Source organism: Microtus pennsylvanicus, chromosome 1 (assembly GCF_037038515.1).
Source record: "Microtus pennsylvanicus isolate mMicPen1 chromosome 1, mMicPen1.hap1, whole genome shotgun sequence".
In the NCBI taxonomy this organism is placed as follows: domain Eukaryota; kingdom Metazoa; phylum Chordata; class Mammalia; order Rodentia; family Cricetidae; genus Microtus; species Microtus pennsylvanicus.
Genome location: NC_134579.1, coordinates 194,821,638 through 194,838,871, shown reverse-complemented (window position 1 = coordinate 194,838,871; position 17,234 = coordinate 194,821,638). Strand labels below are relative to the sequence as shown.

General features: G+C 40.6%; 1 protein-coding gene across 3 annotated transcripts in view; it reads left to right on the top strand.

Annotated features, from left to right (window-relative positions):
- Positions 1 to 17,234, top strand: part of Txlnb (taxilin beta) — a 49,118-nt gene that overhangs the window by 25,874 nt on the left and 6,010 nt on the right. For all 3 annotated transcript variants that reach the window (XR_012907764.1, XM_075948485.1, XM_075948497.1), the window contains exons 5-8: positions 5,352 to 5,546; positions 7,941 to 8,060; positions 10,122 to 10,196; positions 15,740 to 15,832. Coding sequence is in view for 2 of the 3 variants with exons in the window: in XM_075948485.1 (XP_075804600.1) it covers positions 5,352 to 5,546; positions 7,941 to 8,060; positions 10,122 to 10,196; positions 15,740 to 15,832 (483 nt within the window). In the remaining variant the exon portion in view is untranslated. The remainder of the gene's footprint in view (positions 1 to 5,351; positions 5,547 to 7,940; positions 8,061 to 10,121; positions 10,197 to 15,739; positions 15,833 to 17,234) is intronic.

Genomic DNA, 17,234 nt, shown 5'->3' with positions numbered 1-17,234 from the left:
CTTCAAGTTTCTGATCAGGTCACTTCATTGTCCTTTCTCTGTTATCTCTACTATGCTCTAAGTCCATAGAATGATTTTTAAATTTCTAACTACAGAGTTTTAAGTTTCAGGACTCTGACTTGCTAAAGATTATTTTTCTTGTCTGAGATTTCCTGTTTTTTTTTAATTTATTTATTTATTAAGGATTTCTGCCTCCTCCCCGCAACCGCCTCCCATTTCCCTCCCCCTCCCCCGATCAAGTCACCCTCCCTCATCTGCTCGAAGAGCAATAAGGGTTCCCTGACCTGTGGGAAGCCCAAGGACCGCCCACCTCTATCCAGGTCTCCTAAGGTGAGCATCCAAACTGCCTAGGCTCCCCCAAAGCCAGTACGTGCAGTAGGATCAAAAACCCACTGCGATTGTTCTTGAGTTCTCAATATTCCTCATTGTCTGCTATGTTCAGCGAGTCCAGTTTTATCCCAGGCTTTTTCAGACCCAGGCCAGCTGGCCTTGGTGAGTTCCCCATAGAACATCCCCATTGTCTCAGTGTGTGGGTGCACCCCTGAGTTCCTTGCTCGTTCTGCTCCTGATTTGGACCTTGAGATTTCTGTCCCGTGCTCCTCTGTCTCTGTCTCCTTTCATCGCCTGATGAAAGTTAATATTCATGAGGATGCCTATGTGTTTGTCTTTGGGTTCACCTTCTTATTTAGCTTCTCTAGGAACATGCATTATAAGCTCAATGTCCTTTATTTATGGCTAGAAACCAAATATGAGTGAGTACATCCCATGTTCCTCTTTTTGGGTCTGGCTTACCTCACTCAGGATAGTGTTTTCTATTTCCATCCATTTGCATGCAAAATTCAAGAAGTCCTTGTTTTTTACTGCTGAGTAATACTCTAATATGTATATATTCCATACTTTCTTCATCCATTCTTCCGTTGAAGGGCATCTAGGTTGTTTCCAGGTTCTGGCTATTACAAACAATGCTGCCATGAACATAGTTGAGCATATACTTTTGTTCTATGAGATTTCCTGTTTTTAATTCATTGGAAAATATTTCCCTTAACATCACTGAAGAGAATTATAACACCAGTTTTATAATTCTTTCTTGTTCTTTTCACATTTGGACCATTGTAAAACAAGTTGTTTATTTGCTTGCTGTCTTTCTTTTGATAATGTGCCAATTTTTTGGTAGGGTTTTCATATGTCAGCTCATTGCCAACTGTCCTAGATGTCATTGTCCTAGATGGTATGACAATATAAAGACTCGAGATTTTATTATCATGTTATTTCACCTTCTGATGCTATAATAAAACACCTTACAGAAATCAACTTAAAGGAGGACAAGTTCACTTTTGCTCACAGTTTCAGAGATTTCAGTCCATGGTCATTTGCTGCCTGATTCTGGGCCAAGATGAAGAAGAGCATCATCATCAGGAGCACACAATAGAGAAAGTTGATCACCTTAAGATGGAAAGAAGGCAGAAACTTCCAGAAAAGGGCTCCAGAGACAAGATAGAGCCTTCAAAAGAATGCACCAGAAGCCTACTTCCTCCAGCTAAGGCCCACTTCTCACCAATGATTCAGCTACAAAGGCATCAGTGGATTAATCCACGGTAGATGCAATTAGCATCGTCATGGTAGAATCACCTCTCAAAACCCAGCCATCTGAGGGATAGACTTCTAACACATGAGGTTTTGGAGTATACACTACATATATAAACCCCAACTATACTCTTCTGGAAAATATTGACGATTTTAATTCAGTTAGTATGGTTGCTTCAAATACAAACTTTTGTCTCTTGGACAGTGTAGTGCCTGCACTATGGGATGGTACGCAAGCCAGGAACTAGGCTGGAGATTTAAAAACATACACACACAGACAGAGACACAGGGACACAGGTCATCCTTGAAACAAGAATGCCAACTTTATTGTGCTCCAGGGATCCTTAACTGATAACCACACCCCAGCTCTGGGCATCTTTCAGCTGCAAAACCCACCAGAATTCACTTCTCTACCACCAGGAACTCATGAGGGTCTCATGCTCAGAGCAGCTGCAGGCACAGGAAAACAAGTTGTGTTGCGCAGTTCACTCCAGCAGGCAAAGGGTCTGAGGCAGGCAAAGAAAGTCAAGGGGCCAGGGGTCTGCAGCCCCCAACAGGACAGCAGTCCAAATGTCCGTTCAGTTTTTTTCCTTAGCTGGATTGCTTTGAGTCCGTCCTGCAGAAGTGTAGATCAGTGTCGCTCATAGATTGGAGAATTTTCTCCATATATTTCAGGTTTTTCTCCCTCTGTGACTCTATTCTTTGAATTTCCTTCTCATCTTTCAGTGGTTATCCAGTTTCCCAGAATTTTGCACTCTTCTTCCTATCTGAAAGATGGTAGATGTCCTAGGGAAGGTGAACATATCCCAGTCTGTTTCCAAGTCTTCCTACAAGCTCAAATCTGTTTAAAAGGGGAAAGGGTGAGAAACTTACATTATATCAAGTGCTAATTGGCCTCCGGAGTCCAAGACTGTTCTTTGTAGAAAACTGAACTTGGCATGGCCTTCTTTGGCCATGCTATTAGGGCAGTCTCAGAACATGGCTTTAAAGTCCAAGCTTCTAAAGCTTGGGAAGGCATGGAAAAAGAATGCAGAGTCAGGTCTTTCAACCACCATACATTCCTTATAAAGCCACCCCCCCCCCAGTGAGTGAAACACAAATACAAACCTTAACAATTTGGGATAATTGGAAAAAGGCCAGTGAAGGATCTTAGTCAGGTACTTGTTTCAGCAATTCCAACAAGTACTTAAAGGAGTACATTTTGAGCCTGGAACTATATTGAAAAAGAACATTTTGGTAAATTGTGGGTGGGTGGCTTAAGGAATATGATTTTGGTAAATAAATAAGTAGTATTTGTTAACAGACTATCAAGGTATTTTAATGTGGAAAGGACTATCGAAATCATCCCATCCAAGCTACTCATGTGTCTGCACACAAGTTAATAATGTATTAATCATTAAATAAACATTTACTGAATATACCTATGGATTATGCACCAGGCACGGCATCAGTTTTAAGATATGTGATGTTGCCTGCAAAGTCGTTTTCAGCTTTTGTCTCTCAGTCATAGTAATATCTACTTTGCATATACTCTTTATTATTTAAAAAATGATCTCAGACATTGTCCAAGTGACAGCAAGTTATTTATCAATGAAATCAATTTAATAACATTTAGCAACACTTTTTTATCTAGCTGCAAAAACAACATAGTTAGGAATGTTGTTATTTGGGAGGATGAGGCAGGAGGGTCATAAGTTCAAAGATAGGCTGGGCTACCTCACAAGACCTTGTATTCCTCCTCCTATTAAAAGCAGGGGAGGCAATACAGTACAAAATTCAAGCTGACATTTAATAAAACAGAACTGAGTGGCTTGACACATGTTTAATAACTCACTAACATCTGGAAAATCTCAAATGTTCTCAGGAGCATGACATAGCTTTTTCCACTCACACATGGAATCTTTATAAATAAAAATGAAATTAAGTACATGGTCTATAGTCCAATAATTCATAATTTTGGGACTTTTAAATATATCAGAAGCAATGAATGTCAAACACTCTGACTTACTCTTTCACTGATAGTTGTAATCATTTTTAGTGATATATGTAATAAGAATTGGTATACAAAGATAAATAGTATTTCAAACAGTCTTTAGATTCAGAAGTGTCATTTTTCTTTTATTTTCTATTTATTTACTTTTTTTGTTGTTTTTTTTGAGACAGGGTTTCTCTGAAGTTTTGGAGCCTGTCCTGGAACTAGCTCTTGTAGACCCATGCTAGCCTCAAACTCACAGATATCTGCCTGCCTCTGCCTCCTGAGTGCTGGGATTAAAGGCATGCACCACCACTGCCCAGCTGCAGGAAGTGTCTTTTATAATATCTCTGAGAAGCTGCAGCATGAGGAAGTTACAATTCTCGTAGCCAACAAGTCAAGCAATATGCTAATATTATATAGGAAAGTTGGAAATGAGTGTTAAATGAAAATACTTCCAGAGCATATATTTTCCAGATCAGTTTCTGTTTTGATCACATTGTTCTATCCCAATAAAGACTTGTGCAATTACTCCTGCTAAAATGATTTTCTCTTTTTAAATCCTGTTACATAATTTGAAGTTGGTAGGCAACTAAATGCAGTGTAATTTTACTTGCCAACAACGAAGCAAGCTTTCCTATTAACAATTAACCAGGACTGAAAGGAATCCGAAAATGTACGTATCATCTGTCAGCAGTGAAAACGTGTCTATCTTGGGGATAATATAGCAAGAGCAAACCCCCTATTGTAAAGGGATGAAAGGAACAATTAATTACAATGCAGATAGTTCTTAGTATAGAGAGAGGAATCTGGGCACATTATTAGTAGTCAGCAATGAATGAGGAGTTTTGATGTAAAAGGAAAAAGAACAAAAATAACACAAAGCAAACTTCCAGTTTCTTGATGGTAACAAGTGGTGGGGGAGCTGATAAACTGTTTCATTGTTACCATTTTAGAGTTAAAGAGATTTCAAACTTATTGCCTCCTAATTCAAAATTTACATCGCAGGTATTTTAGTTATCCCAAATGACACCTAAAATGATAGTTCTGTCTAGAAACAAAACATCCATCATATTTGGGAAGACTTCCTTTTATATTTTTTAATGTGTATCAAAGCTTCCTGATAATACTTTTTCTTATTAAGAACACTTGGTGCTCTTGCAAAGGGCCCAACTTCAGTCCCCAGCATCCATGTGCGGCAACTCACAATCACCTGTAACTTCAGTTCCAGGAATCAACACCTTCTTCTGGCCTCTCTGGGTACCCACATGTATGTGACATATACATATACAGAGTCATACACATAAATAAAAATAAAACCTAAAAGAAATAAAAAAGTTTATATTATGATCACTTATTCTTATATAATCTGGGTGATACAATTATGTGGTCAGTATTCCATGGCTTTACATCGATCGCTTTCCACCTCATAGCAACCAGCAAACAACTCAGGATCTGTGACCATCGCTCGCCAAATCCCAGTGGTCTTTTTTCCAGGGCACAACTAAGAGATCAAAGTTTTGTGACTATGTGACTGTCTGTCAGAAGTCACTGCTGGCCACCCACTCGGCAGGAGACTGCCGTCTTTATGGAAGCCTGCTCCTCACTGAGCATTGCCTGTGACTGTACTGGGAGTGCCCTCATACATATATTTAGGGATTGGGCAACTTTAGTTGCAGAGAACTGAAGAGAAACACCCCACTTGCTCTGCTCAATGGTTCTCTCTGAGACCTTACCCGGAGGCCTCTAACCATGGGCGTTTCTGAACCCGCACAACTGTCCTATTCATCCACAGGAGGAAACCCTCCAACGGGCACGTGAGGAGGAAGAGAAGAGGAAGGAGATCACGAGTCATTTTCAGACTACCCTGACAGATATCCAGACTCAGATCGAGCAACAGAGTGAGCGAAATATGAAGCTCTGCCAGGAGAACACGGAGCTCGCAGAGAAGCTGAAAAGCATCATTGACCAGTATGAGCTCAGGGAGGAGGTGAGAACCACATCACATCACACAGCTCACAGAACTGTGCGCAGGCCCAGGTCTGGGTTGTGAGAGGGAGGGGCTTGGCTAAGAGACAATTCATGGTCAGCCCTCTTGATTAATTAATAGTTAAGGTTGGGTTTCTTTTACTAACCAAAATAAAAGCAGGCAATCCTACAAAACACCTGGCTGAACTCACTTCGACATAAAAGCAGTAAACCTAAAGTGGTAGGCCGTGGGCACACTTATCCTGCACAGTACTTTGGCCCTTTAAAAATCCTTTCCATGTAGACAAAAGATAATTCTACTGTCTTCGTCAGGATCACCATGCCATCTCAATTAACAAGCGGATACTAGCATTAATAATGTAATAATCATAATATCATTTATTTAGTGTTTAATTCGTGTTAAGCAATGTATTAGGCAATATACTTTGCACACAATATGTGATTTGTCTCAATTTTACTATCAAACAGAAAACACTATCTATAGAAGTTACTTTATATAACTTTTTTGTGTGACCAAATATCTCACAAAAAGCAGTAGAAGAAAGGCAAAGTAAATCCTGGCTTACAGTTTTGGAAGATTATTCCACTGTGGCATAGAAAACATGGGAGTAGGAAGGGAAGGAATGGTGACCAGAGCAGGTAGCCAGCTGGTTCCACTGGGTCCACAGATAGAAAATATAGTACAATGGTTTCCCATGCTCAGATCAGCCCAGGACTCCAGGCCATGAAATGGCACCATCCACAGTTAAAGTGGGTCTTCCCGCCTCAATTAAGCTAACCAAGCTAGATAGTACCTCACAGGTGTACCCAGAAATTAACCAAACGTAGACAGTCCCTCATAGGCAAACCCAGAAGTTAACCAAACGTAGACAGTCCCTCATAGGCAAACCCAGAAGTTAACCAAACGTAGACAGTTCCTCACAGGCATGTCCAGAAGTTAAGTAAATACAGACAGTCCCTCGAAGGGGGAGGCTTTTCTTCCCCAGTGAGTCTGGATCCCATCAAATTATCAAAATTAGCTACCACACTATCATTTCCACATTTTATGTATGAATTCAGCAGCCTGGAAACTAGATCACTTACGGTCACAAAGATTTTCATTTTCAGTATTTTACATTGAGACGACAAGCAGCTGGGTTGGTAATATGCTAAGATTTTTATCTAGAAAATAATATTTGAGTCAGGACCGCATGATCACAGCAGTTAGGGAACTCCTCACAGCAAGCCATAATGTTTAGCTATCTTCTCTTGTCACAAGGTTTGATTCCATCCAGGATAGAGGTGTAAAGGAGAAAGGAAGAACCAAAGGCAAAATGTCTATTCTCCTGACAAAGGTCAGCTAGAAATGGCCTGGAATACTAGTTGTACATCCCCAGCACTGGCTATATGTAAAGCCCAATCCAATATTTCATATGTCCCCTTTCTGACGGGGGCATCCTAACAGTCAAGACAGCCTTCAAACAGTCTAGAGGTCAAGATGCGGAGGACAGAGACTGACTGCTTATTGGTTAATCAATAAGCCCAGGTCATGTCATCTCTCTGGGTTTCTCAGCTTTCCTTTATGGTAAGAAATGTCTGAGACACTCGGCTCACTGGAAGAGAGTTTGTTCTGGCTCACAGACTGGAAGGTTTCAGTCCAGAAGCAAGGGGCCCCATCACCTTGGGGCCTATGGCAAAGCAGCACATCACCATGGTGAGAGAGATGGGGGTAGAGCCAAGCTGTTCACCTCATAGCAACTAGGAAGAGAGGGCACTAACTGCCTAAGACAAGAGGATCTCCTAGCAAGCCCCTCCTCTTGAATTTTTACCACATCCCAAAGTGTCAAGCATTTACTCTTTGGGTCTTTGGAGGGACATTCAGACCCAAACTACATTAGCCTCAAACAAAGTAAGCAAAGCATTAAGGTGTCTGGGCCTCAGCCGCACACATCTAGGGACTACATGGTGGTACTCCAAGGCTTTCTTATATCCCTTGAGACAAACACACAGAGAACTCACCATGATAAATTATATTCATTTTATGGTAAAAAAAAAGCTGTATAGTCATGAAAAGGGCCATATTACCAAGCTAGAGTATAGTGGAGCATTGTCTGGGACACAATGAATAGCATCATATCAACTGGTTATCAAACTGAGAAAAATCATGTGGTACCTTTAGGCATTAATGCCTGTGACGTCTGTCACCTCCACCTTTTGAAGCTTCCTCTGAACAATGCAAAGAAGGGGAGAGCTCTTACCAATTTATGGCTTTAATATAAAGCCCTTAGTGAGGCCAGAGTGTTTATTCCTTAGAATGATAAAGACTAGGAAATTTGTATTCATGTGAGTTATTTTCCATCTTTGCTTGTCTAAGCATTGCTCATAAGCCTGGCTTTTATGCGTTCTTTTCCCTTAGCATCTGGACAAAATATTTAAACACAGAGAACTGCAGCAGAAGCTGGTGGATGCGAAACTTGAAGAGGCCCAAGAAATGATGCAGGAAGCAGAGGAGCGGCACAGACGGGAAAAGGAATATGTATTTATCCTTTTAGTCGGTGTTCATATGCAATTCATCTCATTGTCAGGGGCTCTCTAGGAAAGCTGTCTGACGATGGCAGATCGCTACACTCACTTAAAAGCCCAGGCATCTGTGGGGAAGTCAATGGGCTAGCCCAGTAGGAGACACTGGGCCTATCCCATTATTCACACAGAACAGTCATTCAGCATCCTCAACAAGTGTTTTTCAAGTGCCTATTATCTGCTGAGAGCATCTGAGGCGCTAGATGATAGCTGGGAAGAAGACAGAGAAGGGCCATCTCCTACCAGGAGGATTAGAGGCTGAGTGGGAAGAGACAAGCAGTAACAAGCAAAACAGGAAGGGTATTTAGATAATAGTAAGTTATTAGGCAAATAAGGAAGGCCCGAGGTGGCGCTGAAGGGGCCTTCCTTAGACTGAGTGATCAGGACAGGCAGGGAGGGTGTATGAGCCATGTCTTCTGAGGAACTGGCTCATGGGAGTCTTCTCCAGCAGTGGTATCTTGTCACCAACAAGGTTTGAAGTTAGACCTACCATGGCATCCCCCACACTCAGGAGAGGGCCAGAGAAGGTGGAGGAAGTGGAGAAATATTCAAGATGTGGGGGTAATCAGGGTACAACTGTGTAGCTTTGTAGGGTTTGGGGAAGCGGTTGGATCTTATTCCAAATATAATGGGAAATGACTGAGCCGTTCTAGAAAAGGAAGTGACATCATCGGCTCCCATGTGTACAGGTTAATGTGTCTCCTGAATGGAAAGTGGACTAGAAAGAAAGAAGGCAGCGGTTCCCAGCACAATCCATTTGAGGTGTGATGATGACCTGGATTAGGAAGGTGGCAGCTAGAAAGAAGAGATGGAGATGACAGGGAAGTTCTGCTGAGAGATCAGTCCCAAACTGGAGGTTTCTCCATGCAAACAGAATAATCAGAGATAGCCAACAGACTGGCACTTGTTGGCTCCAAGAGTGGGCACCAGCACTCCTCAATCACATCCTCAGATGGCCAGAGGGGCCTGCAGGTCTTGTACCCGACAGTGTCTTGGGCTTCTCCTATGATCAATAGTGTATCCTTGACTAGTAGCTCTAGGTTATGGCACAATTATCTGGAAATCAACAACTAGCATTCTCATGGCATACTGTAGACATGACTTAAAAAAAAAATGAAAAACTTTTCTGAGCTCTGACCAGAAGATCCAAACCTAAACAAAGACTAAAGTTGTGCATCAAAACATTACAGATAAACAAACATTACCTTAATTCAAAACAACATGCTTACCCATCTGCTCCCAGTTCCACCATGTCTAACCACAGTGGCTATATATGAAAGGCTTCCTCATGGGAGAGAGATGGGGACTCTTAGGACTAGAGGACTCTTAGGTTCAGAATAACCCATTCAACTTTTCTGTTTTTCAAATGTGCTGCATGAGTCACTGATAGCCAAACTGTCTTGGGTAATGGAAAAGCACAGATTTCAACCATGCCCTATACATCCTAGATTGTATTTTCTAAGAGGGGTTTACCTGTTAGTGATCCCCTGAGGAGAATCAGACACATGTTTGAAGGACTATGTCAAGAGCCATGGATAAAAAAAGAATGTGTATTTCTTAAGACATCGCGTGTGATGTGGCTGTGTTGGAGAATAACTAAGTGCTAATTTCATGGACCAGTTGCATGCAGTCAGGCCCAGGTGGGAGAGTTTGGAGATGCTCAAACTAAGGTTGATGGTGGTGGTGGGAGAGGATTGCTTGGGAAGCTCCTGCAATTTCTAGGGAATCTTTTCACCAATGAGACTGGAGAGAGGTTACATTTTGAGTGATTGATACTTGATTTGGATCCTTAATTTTTTTTTTTGTTAAAGACACTAGTTTCCTTGGGAAATCAAACATATTAAACTAATTGTTTTCTTAGCTTTAACTTTGTTAACTTATATTTGCAAAAGTCTCTCTCCTCAAAAAAAAATACTTAAGGGACAAAGTGTAAGAAGAAAGTTTTATACATATATGGTAAACAAATGGCAATTTGAAACAATTAGACTTTCTTCCCATGCATTCTTTTTTCTCCTAGTTGCTGAACCAGGCAGCAGAGTGGAAACTTCAGGCCAAAGTGCTGAAGGAACAAGAGACAGTGCTGCAGGCTCAGGTGAAGTGAGGAGACCAACATATGGAGGGTTGGGGTGGTCCCCTTCTGGTACCAAAAGCCTGGGACTTAAGATCCCTGTGCAAAGCTTAGAGGTGGCAGGGCATGGAGAGTGGGCATGAGACACGAACAACCTCACATTTATTATATTTAAGAAAGTAGAGTATTATGTCTACGCAACAGAAATGATGAGACCAACATTACATAGGCCGGAGGTCTGCAGACAAATGATGTCACTGAAGAGGTCAGCCCCAGCAAGCTAATGTCCAGCTTCCCACTCTCTCTCCTATTTCTTTTCTGTCACCTGATCCACTGCACAGCTAAGGTGAGAAGAAATGTAAACCTGTTTAGAAGCATCATTTATACCTGTCAATCCTAAACAGTCTTCACATTGGGATACTGTCTCTAACACCAAGAAAATGAGAAAAATGGAGACCAAGTTTCTGTGTTATCAGAGACTGGCCTTGTCAATGGTGAATGGCTAGCAGTGGTGGAAAATCGGGAATCCTTCTGATTTGGCTTCAGGTGTCATTGGCATTTTTGTCAGATTACTAGAATTCCCACTTTGGGCTCAAAACTATAACCTCCTGGGACAACTGGCTCTATGCGGAAGCCAGGGCAATCCCTCTTCCCTATTGGCATGGGGTTCTGGCCCTCCTGGAAAATATTCTCTGTAACAGTCCATAGAGGGACTCTGAACTGCTGTTGGGAGAAATGCCCAAGTCCTAAAGGGATGGGGAGTTCACAGAGAAAATAGATGGAAGGGGAGGGCATCAGAAGTTAGAACTTTATCTTGGCGTTAAGACTGTAAATGTTTATGCACTAAAATAAATTCTACTATTTGTAAATAAGTAAATAAACAAACAAAAGGTGCATACTTACTGCATAAATGAGCAAATTCAACAAATGCCATTTAATGTAAAATACATCAAGAATAAACTTAAAATAACAAATTGCAGCAAACATACAGGTGACTTTGCCCGGGATAGCCTTCCTAAAGCATATTTATGAGATGTGTACAGAGAATATGATGGGAAACTGTTGTCCCCCATAAAATACATCCTTTGAAAACATTCAAGAAAAGTTTTCAAACTAGTTGAGGTTTGAAAGATAATGTTTCTGGATTTTCATAGAACCACAGGGTTCAGAATTACAAGCTCAGGGCTACCTTTGAGTCAGTTGTAGAACTCATCAAATCATGGTGTTGAGAGTGGCGAGCAGTGGTGGGCCTCTAACCTGTGGACAGTGGTAAAAAAAAAAAAAAAGATGTGACTCTACTGTGTGAGATAGAGAAAACCCAGAGAGTCAAGCCGGAGCCTCTGGTCCATCTCTGCTCACTAAACACTGAGCTTGAGAGAAACATTGGGCAGTACTTTATGCGAGGCATTGTTCACATTGTCTACAACAAGAACTCACTTCGCTAAAGACCAATAATTAACTTGAATGAGTAGATTAATATTAGTTTCTAGACTACAGAGCGACTTATTCAGCTGCCAACAGAGTCCAGGGTGTGTGTGTGGCTGCCAACAGCTGTGTCTATGTGTAGATATGTGTCATGTCCATGTCCTGTGTCAATGTACACATCTGCACATGTGGATATGGAGGCCAAAAGTCAGTATCAGGAATCTTCCTCAGTCACCGTCCACCTTATGTTTTGAGACTTGTCTTGAAATGAATCTGGAGTTACGCCATTTGGTCAGACTAGCTGGCCAGCGAGCACTACCCCTGGCCGCCTATTTCCATTTCTTTAGTGCTTTGATCACACTGCTGTGCCTGGCTTCTTTAAGGTGGGTGCTGGGGATTAGAAGTCAGATCCTCATGCTAGCATAGCAAGCATTTTACTGACTGACCCATTTCAATAGAACCAAGGATCTGGGAGTTTAATGGTGTAGGAAATGAAGACATAGAGATACAGCACAATTTCTCAACTCTATCCATTCAAACTTGAGAAGTATTTATCAGGCGGACATTCCTGATCTCCCACGCACCCGCTGATCCTGAATGAGTCCAGGTATTAAGATCAGGGTACTGGCTCTTTCCACAGAAGTGCCATGTGACCTGGCCAACTTACATAACTGAATTCTATTACACGCTTCCCTTGTTTTCTAAATGTCCTTAAAGGAGTAGGAACAGCAGGAAGTCAAGGGCTTAATGCCCACTTTTAAGAGCTGAGCGAGAAAAATACCAAAGGACAGTTTACTTGTTTTCCTAGATTGGAAGTCACTTTCAATCACGAGGCAGCACTGGTGAGCTGGGAATGTGTTTCTCACTTAGGAAAGTGGTGTCTGGCTCTCAGTTGTATAAACTGAGGCAAGAGCAGCTGTCATAGATGATCAGTTAGATACAACAGTCATGACTAATGGGGTGTCGTCAGATCAGTAAGGCTGAAGAGAGTAGCAAATGTGGAATGCCGGCAGTGTCTGACAGCACAGACACAAACTACCACCCAAGGGGAAAGATCAGGGAAAAGGTATAATCATAGTCTCTAGACTCAGATAGCTTCTCCTTAGCTTTAGACAAGGGGAAAGCCCTCTGCAACAGCTCTGGGGACAGGACTTGTTTTCATGTCAAGTCTCTTTGTAGAAGGAGCAGTGGGCTGCGTTCCTGCTGCCCAGCTCACGGCCGCCTGGCTAGCTTATGCCCCAAAATAACAACACACAAACTGTATTCATTTAAACACTGCCTGGCCCATTGTATCTAGCCTCTTCTTGGCTAACTCTCATATCTTGCTTAACCCATATTTAGTAATCTGTGTAGCACCATGAGGTGGTGTCTTACCAGGAAGATTCTAGTGTACATCCATCTTGGGCTGGAGCTTCATTGCATCTGTCTGAGGCGTCTTACCTCACTTCCTTCTACCAGCATTCTGTTCTGTCTATTCCACCCACCTAAGGGCTAGCCTATCAAATGGGCCAAGGCAGTTTCTTTATTAACCAATGACCTTCCTCCATCATCTCATAGTCTTACTAACATAACTTCTAGGCATAGTTCCAACCATTTCCTCCTCTAACTAGAACTTGGTGTTCAGGTAAAGCAATACATGAGGACCAGCTCGATATCGTTCAGTGTGTATAGGCACTGACTGCCAAGCTTGGTGATTCCCCAGATCCCATATGTAGAGAGAGCTGACTCTCAACCCTGGAAAGTTATACTCTATGCTCCACTGATCCATGTGGCATTCATGAACCCCCAAACACAAATAACTGAATACAAAAACAAAAAAGTGAATAAAAAAATAAAAGTGAGCCTTTTGGTCCATTTTAAGGTGATATTTTGCAGCAATTTGTATAACTTTTAACCATGAAGTACTTGTTTATATTTCTGTCCCTGGCATGTTCCTGGCATGATTTCTCGATTTCCTTTCCACATTTCTCTGAAACCCCACAGTGAAATTGGAAATAGCTCCTGTCAAATGAAACACACATTGTGTCAACATGATAATAGAAGGCCAACTCTATGGTATAAATATCCACCAAGGAAATAAGAAGTACAAAATTTTAGTTAGAATAAAATAACACTGGTTCTGGTTACCTAAGCAGTTGATAAGCTACATAAATAGTGCTGTCTATGATAAAGAGGTCCAATAGGAAGGAAAGGAGAATATTAAAACATGACCTCTTAAAGGAGTATATGAGAAGTTGTTTGATGTCAGTGGAATTGTTTAATGTGGTATTGTTTCTATTTTGCAACATGAAAACATTGTGGAGATGGCTGTAGAACAATTTGAGCATAACAATATTGATCTGCATACTTCAAATGGTTAGGGTGATTAATTTTGTGTGTATTTTTACACAATTTAATTTTTAAACAAAGCAAAACAAAAATGGCCAATTGGAATAATCTAGTAGAAACTAAAGATGATGAAGAAATACCCAATTCTTGGCACAAATGTGACAACCTGAGTCTGCTCCATAGCACAACCCCACAAGGTGCCTGGAGAAAAACAACTCCTCCACATGCATGCACGTGTGCGCGCACACACACGCTCGCCACATACTAAATACATATATTTAAAATATTTGTTTTGCTATTGTCAGTGCATCAACTTGAACACAGTAATAATTTCAGTCAATAATAAATCTGCATTGGTGTCACATGAAGGAAAGAAATCAAAGCACTGACCCTTGTTATTGTCTAATCAAGAGTGAGTCCAGATCTGACATTTCGGTTGTGACCCTAAGTGTTTAACCTCTGAGCTAGCATTTCAGCCCCGTGAGCCCAGGTTTGAATTCTCTACTTCACTCTTCCTGTGTCTTCTGTCATCCTGATTTACCTGTTGTATGAGCCTAAATCTGCTGCCTGCCTGAAAACTGTCTTGTGAGTCTCTTCCTGTCCCTTTGTCTGTCCCCAATGAAGGGCTTTGCTGCGTAATTATTGAACAGCACATAAAACATCACATGGGAAAGGAATGGAAAGGAACTTTACAGAAATTATTAACAGTCTTCTAAGGGATTGAGTCATTGACTCCAGCTGATCCCAATGACCCCAACTGACCCAGATAACAAACAAACAAACAAACACTATCAAGTAATATCCAAATGCCCCTTTCAATATTTCTGGGAGATAGTCATGTATACGATAGACTTTGATCTCTATTTGCTGTTTTCAGCAAATGATTATCATATTCATTCTTGGGTCAGGATAACTTAAGATTACAGCTATTTATTAGCTTAGGTATAAAAGCTGATCACATGGAAAACGCAAGGCAAATAAAGCTCTGACTTGGTAATTTGTATTGGAACATCTCATAGTCAAGTTGTCATTGAGTTTGTTTTCCCATTAGGAGTGCAAGTACCTCAAAAACAAGACCCATGTGTTAAATAAATATCTTTATATATGTGGTACTTATGTATGTTCAGTGATCAATAAATGTTTGTAAAAATTAAGAGGTAATAAAACTGTAATGATATATGTTATTTTATTCTTTAAAAACATTTTAGACAACAATAAGAGGATTCAATAGATTCTTCAAAAGATAGAGCCCAAGAAATTGTAAGAAAAAAGTTGTGGAGGGGAATAAGGGGAAAACCGGAGGGGAGGGAACGGCGATGAGTTTGGAAAGATGGCTGAGTGAGTAGAGCACTTGCTGCCAAAGAATAAGAACCTGAGTTTGAACCTCAAGTACCCATGTAAAAGCCCGGTGACACATGCCTATAACTGCAGCACTGATGGGTAGAAGGGACAGAAAGATTCCTGGGCCTTTCTGGCCAGCCAGTGCAGTTGAAATGGCAAGCTCTAGACTCACTGAGAGACCTTCTTTCAAATGGTAAGGTGGAGAGCTATAGAAGACACCTACAGACAGAGAGACAACAGACAGACAGACAGACAGACACACACACACAATTTTTAAATGAAAATTTTCAATCATGCTTACCAAGCTACACTGACCTTGGAGTAAACATAGTAACTGAACATATGACTAACCCTGTATTGAGAATGCCTTTAAATCATTTTTCTTCTCAAATAATGAACAATGACATGTTTTTCCCCCTGGAAGCATTCTGAAAGCAGCCCTAAAATAGATGTACTCTTTCCTCTGTTTATAGCTCACTCTCTACTCAGGAAGGTTTGAGGAGTTCCAGAGTACACTGTCAAAAAGCAACGAAGTGTTTGCCACTTTCAAGCAGGAAATGGATAAAGTGAGTACTGCGTATCCACAAAGATTGACATTTTTTTGTTTTGACAGGCAATTCTTTGCATTCATTTTTCTTTGGCTAAGGTATTTTAATGCATTTCACGATGCAATGAAATTTTTATAAGCAGAAAAGAGACTTTCAGTGGGTGTTTTTTTTTTTGTCTTTAAAAATTTTTTCCAGTAAATCAATCTAATCAACAGTCTCAAAATGCTAGGATTCATTTTTTTCTGGAATGAGCAATATTTATTCATCTTGATAGCTAGCTTTAAAAAGGACAGAATTAGCATTAAGTTTAAAAATCTCACCTCCTAATGGTTAAAAACAAATGTTTAAGTACCTAAAAAATACAACACTAGCGTTGATAGATTCCTTCCCATAATTGTAATATAACTGACGAATCAAAATATGAATAAGAAGATGGAAGAGTAAGTTCAAATACTGAATTTGTAACTATTCTCTAAGTACTGTTAGGCTATTTACTTACCTCTCTTAACTTTTATTTTTCTTATCTAGAAACTGAGATGTTATTTTTTCTGCATAACTCACAAAACTGTGAAGTCCAACTAAATCAATCCATTAAAAGTTTTTGCAAACCTTTTATCAATATAAGGTACAAATATTACCAACAGACAAGACATTAACATTCTATTTAGAACAGTATCTTCGCAACAGGAAGTCAGCATCAGCATCCTGTCTCTGATGACAGAGGGTGAACGCACATGCTGTACAAGTCTGATGACGAGTTTAGATCCCTGGAACCGTGTTCAAAGCTGGGTGAGGTGATGATACACCTGTCATCCTATGACTCCTCCAGCAACATAGGAAGCAGAAACAGAAAAATAGTCTGGAAGCTCATGGGCCAGCTGGCCTAGCACAGGGAGGCATAGCAGCGGAACAAGAGAGACCCTGACTCAAAACAAGGTGGATGAAGATAGCTAGCTGATCCCTAAAAGTTGTCCTCTGACTTATACAAATATAGCCTTGTGCACGCACACATGCTCACATGCGCACACGACACACACACATTGTGTTTCTGAACAGGCACTGACATTAATTATAAGTGCAAGAAGTATCTTTCAAAATCTATTTTAGTGAAAAAATGTAGCCTTTACACTAATATTTGTTGCTAGTTTTCTTGGTTCTAAGTAGATCTATCCATTAGTTATTTTTTAAATTCTAGAGTGGTAAGATTAAAATTTTGTTTCAAGATTGCATATTTTGAGAGCAGGATATTAAATCAAGTTTTCTTAATCTGAAATTCATTTATGGACATTAGTTAATCCAATAATTTCCAGATAATAAACAACAAAGACCCTGGTATGCATGTTTTACGTGTAACTCTCAATATGGCTCTATATCTTTTATCAAATTATTAAAGTTAACCTCTTAAATTTACAAATGCCTA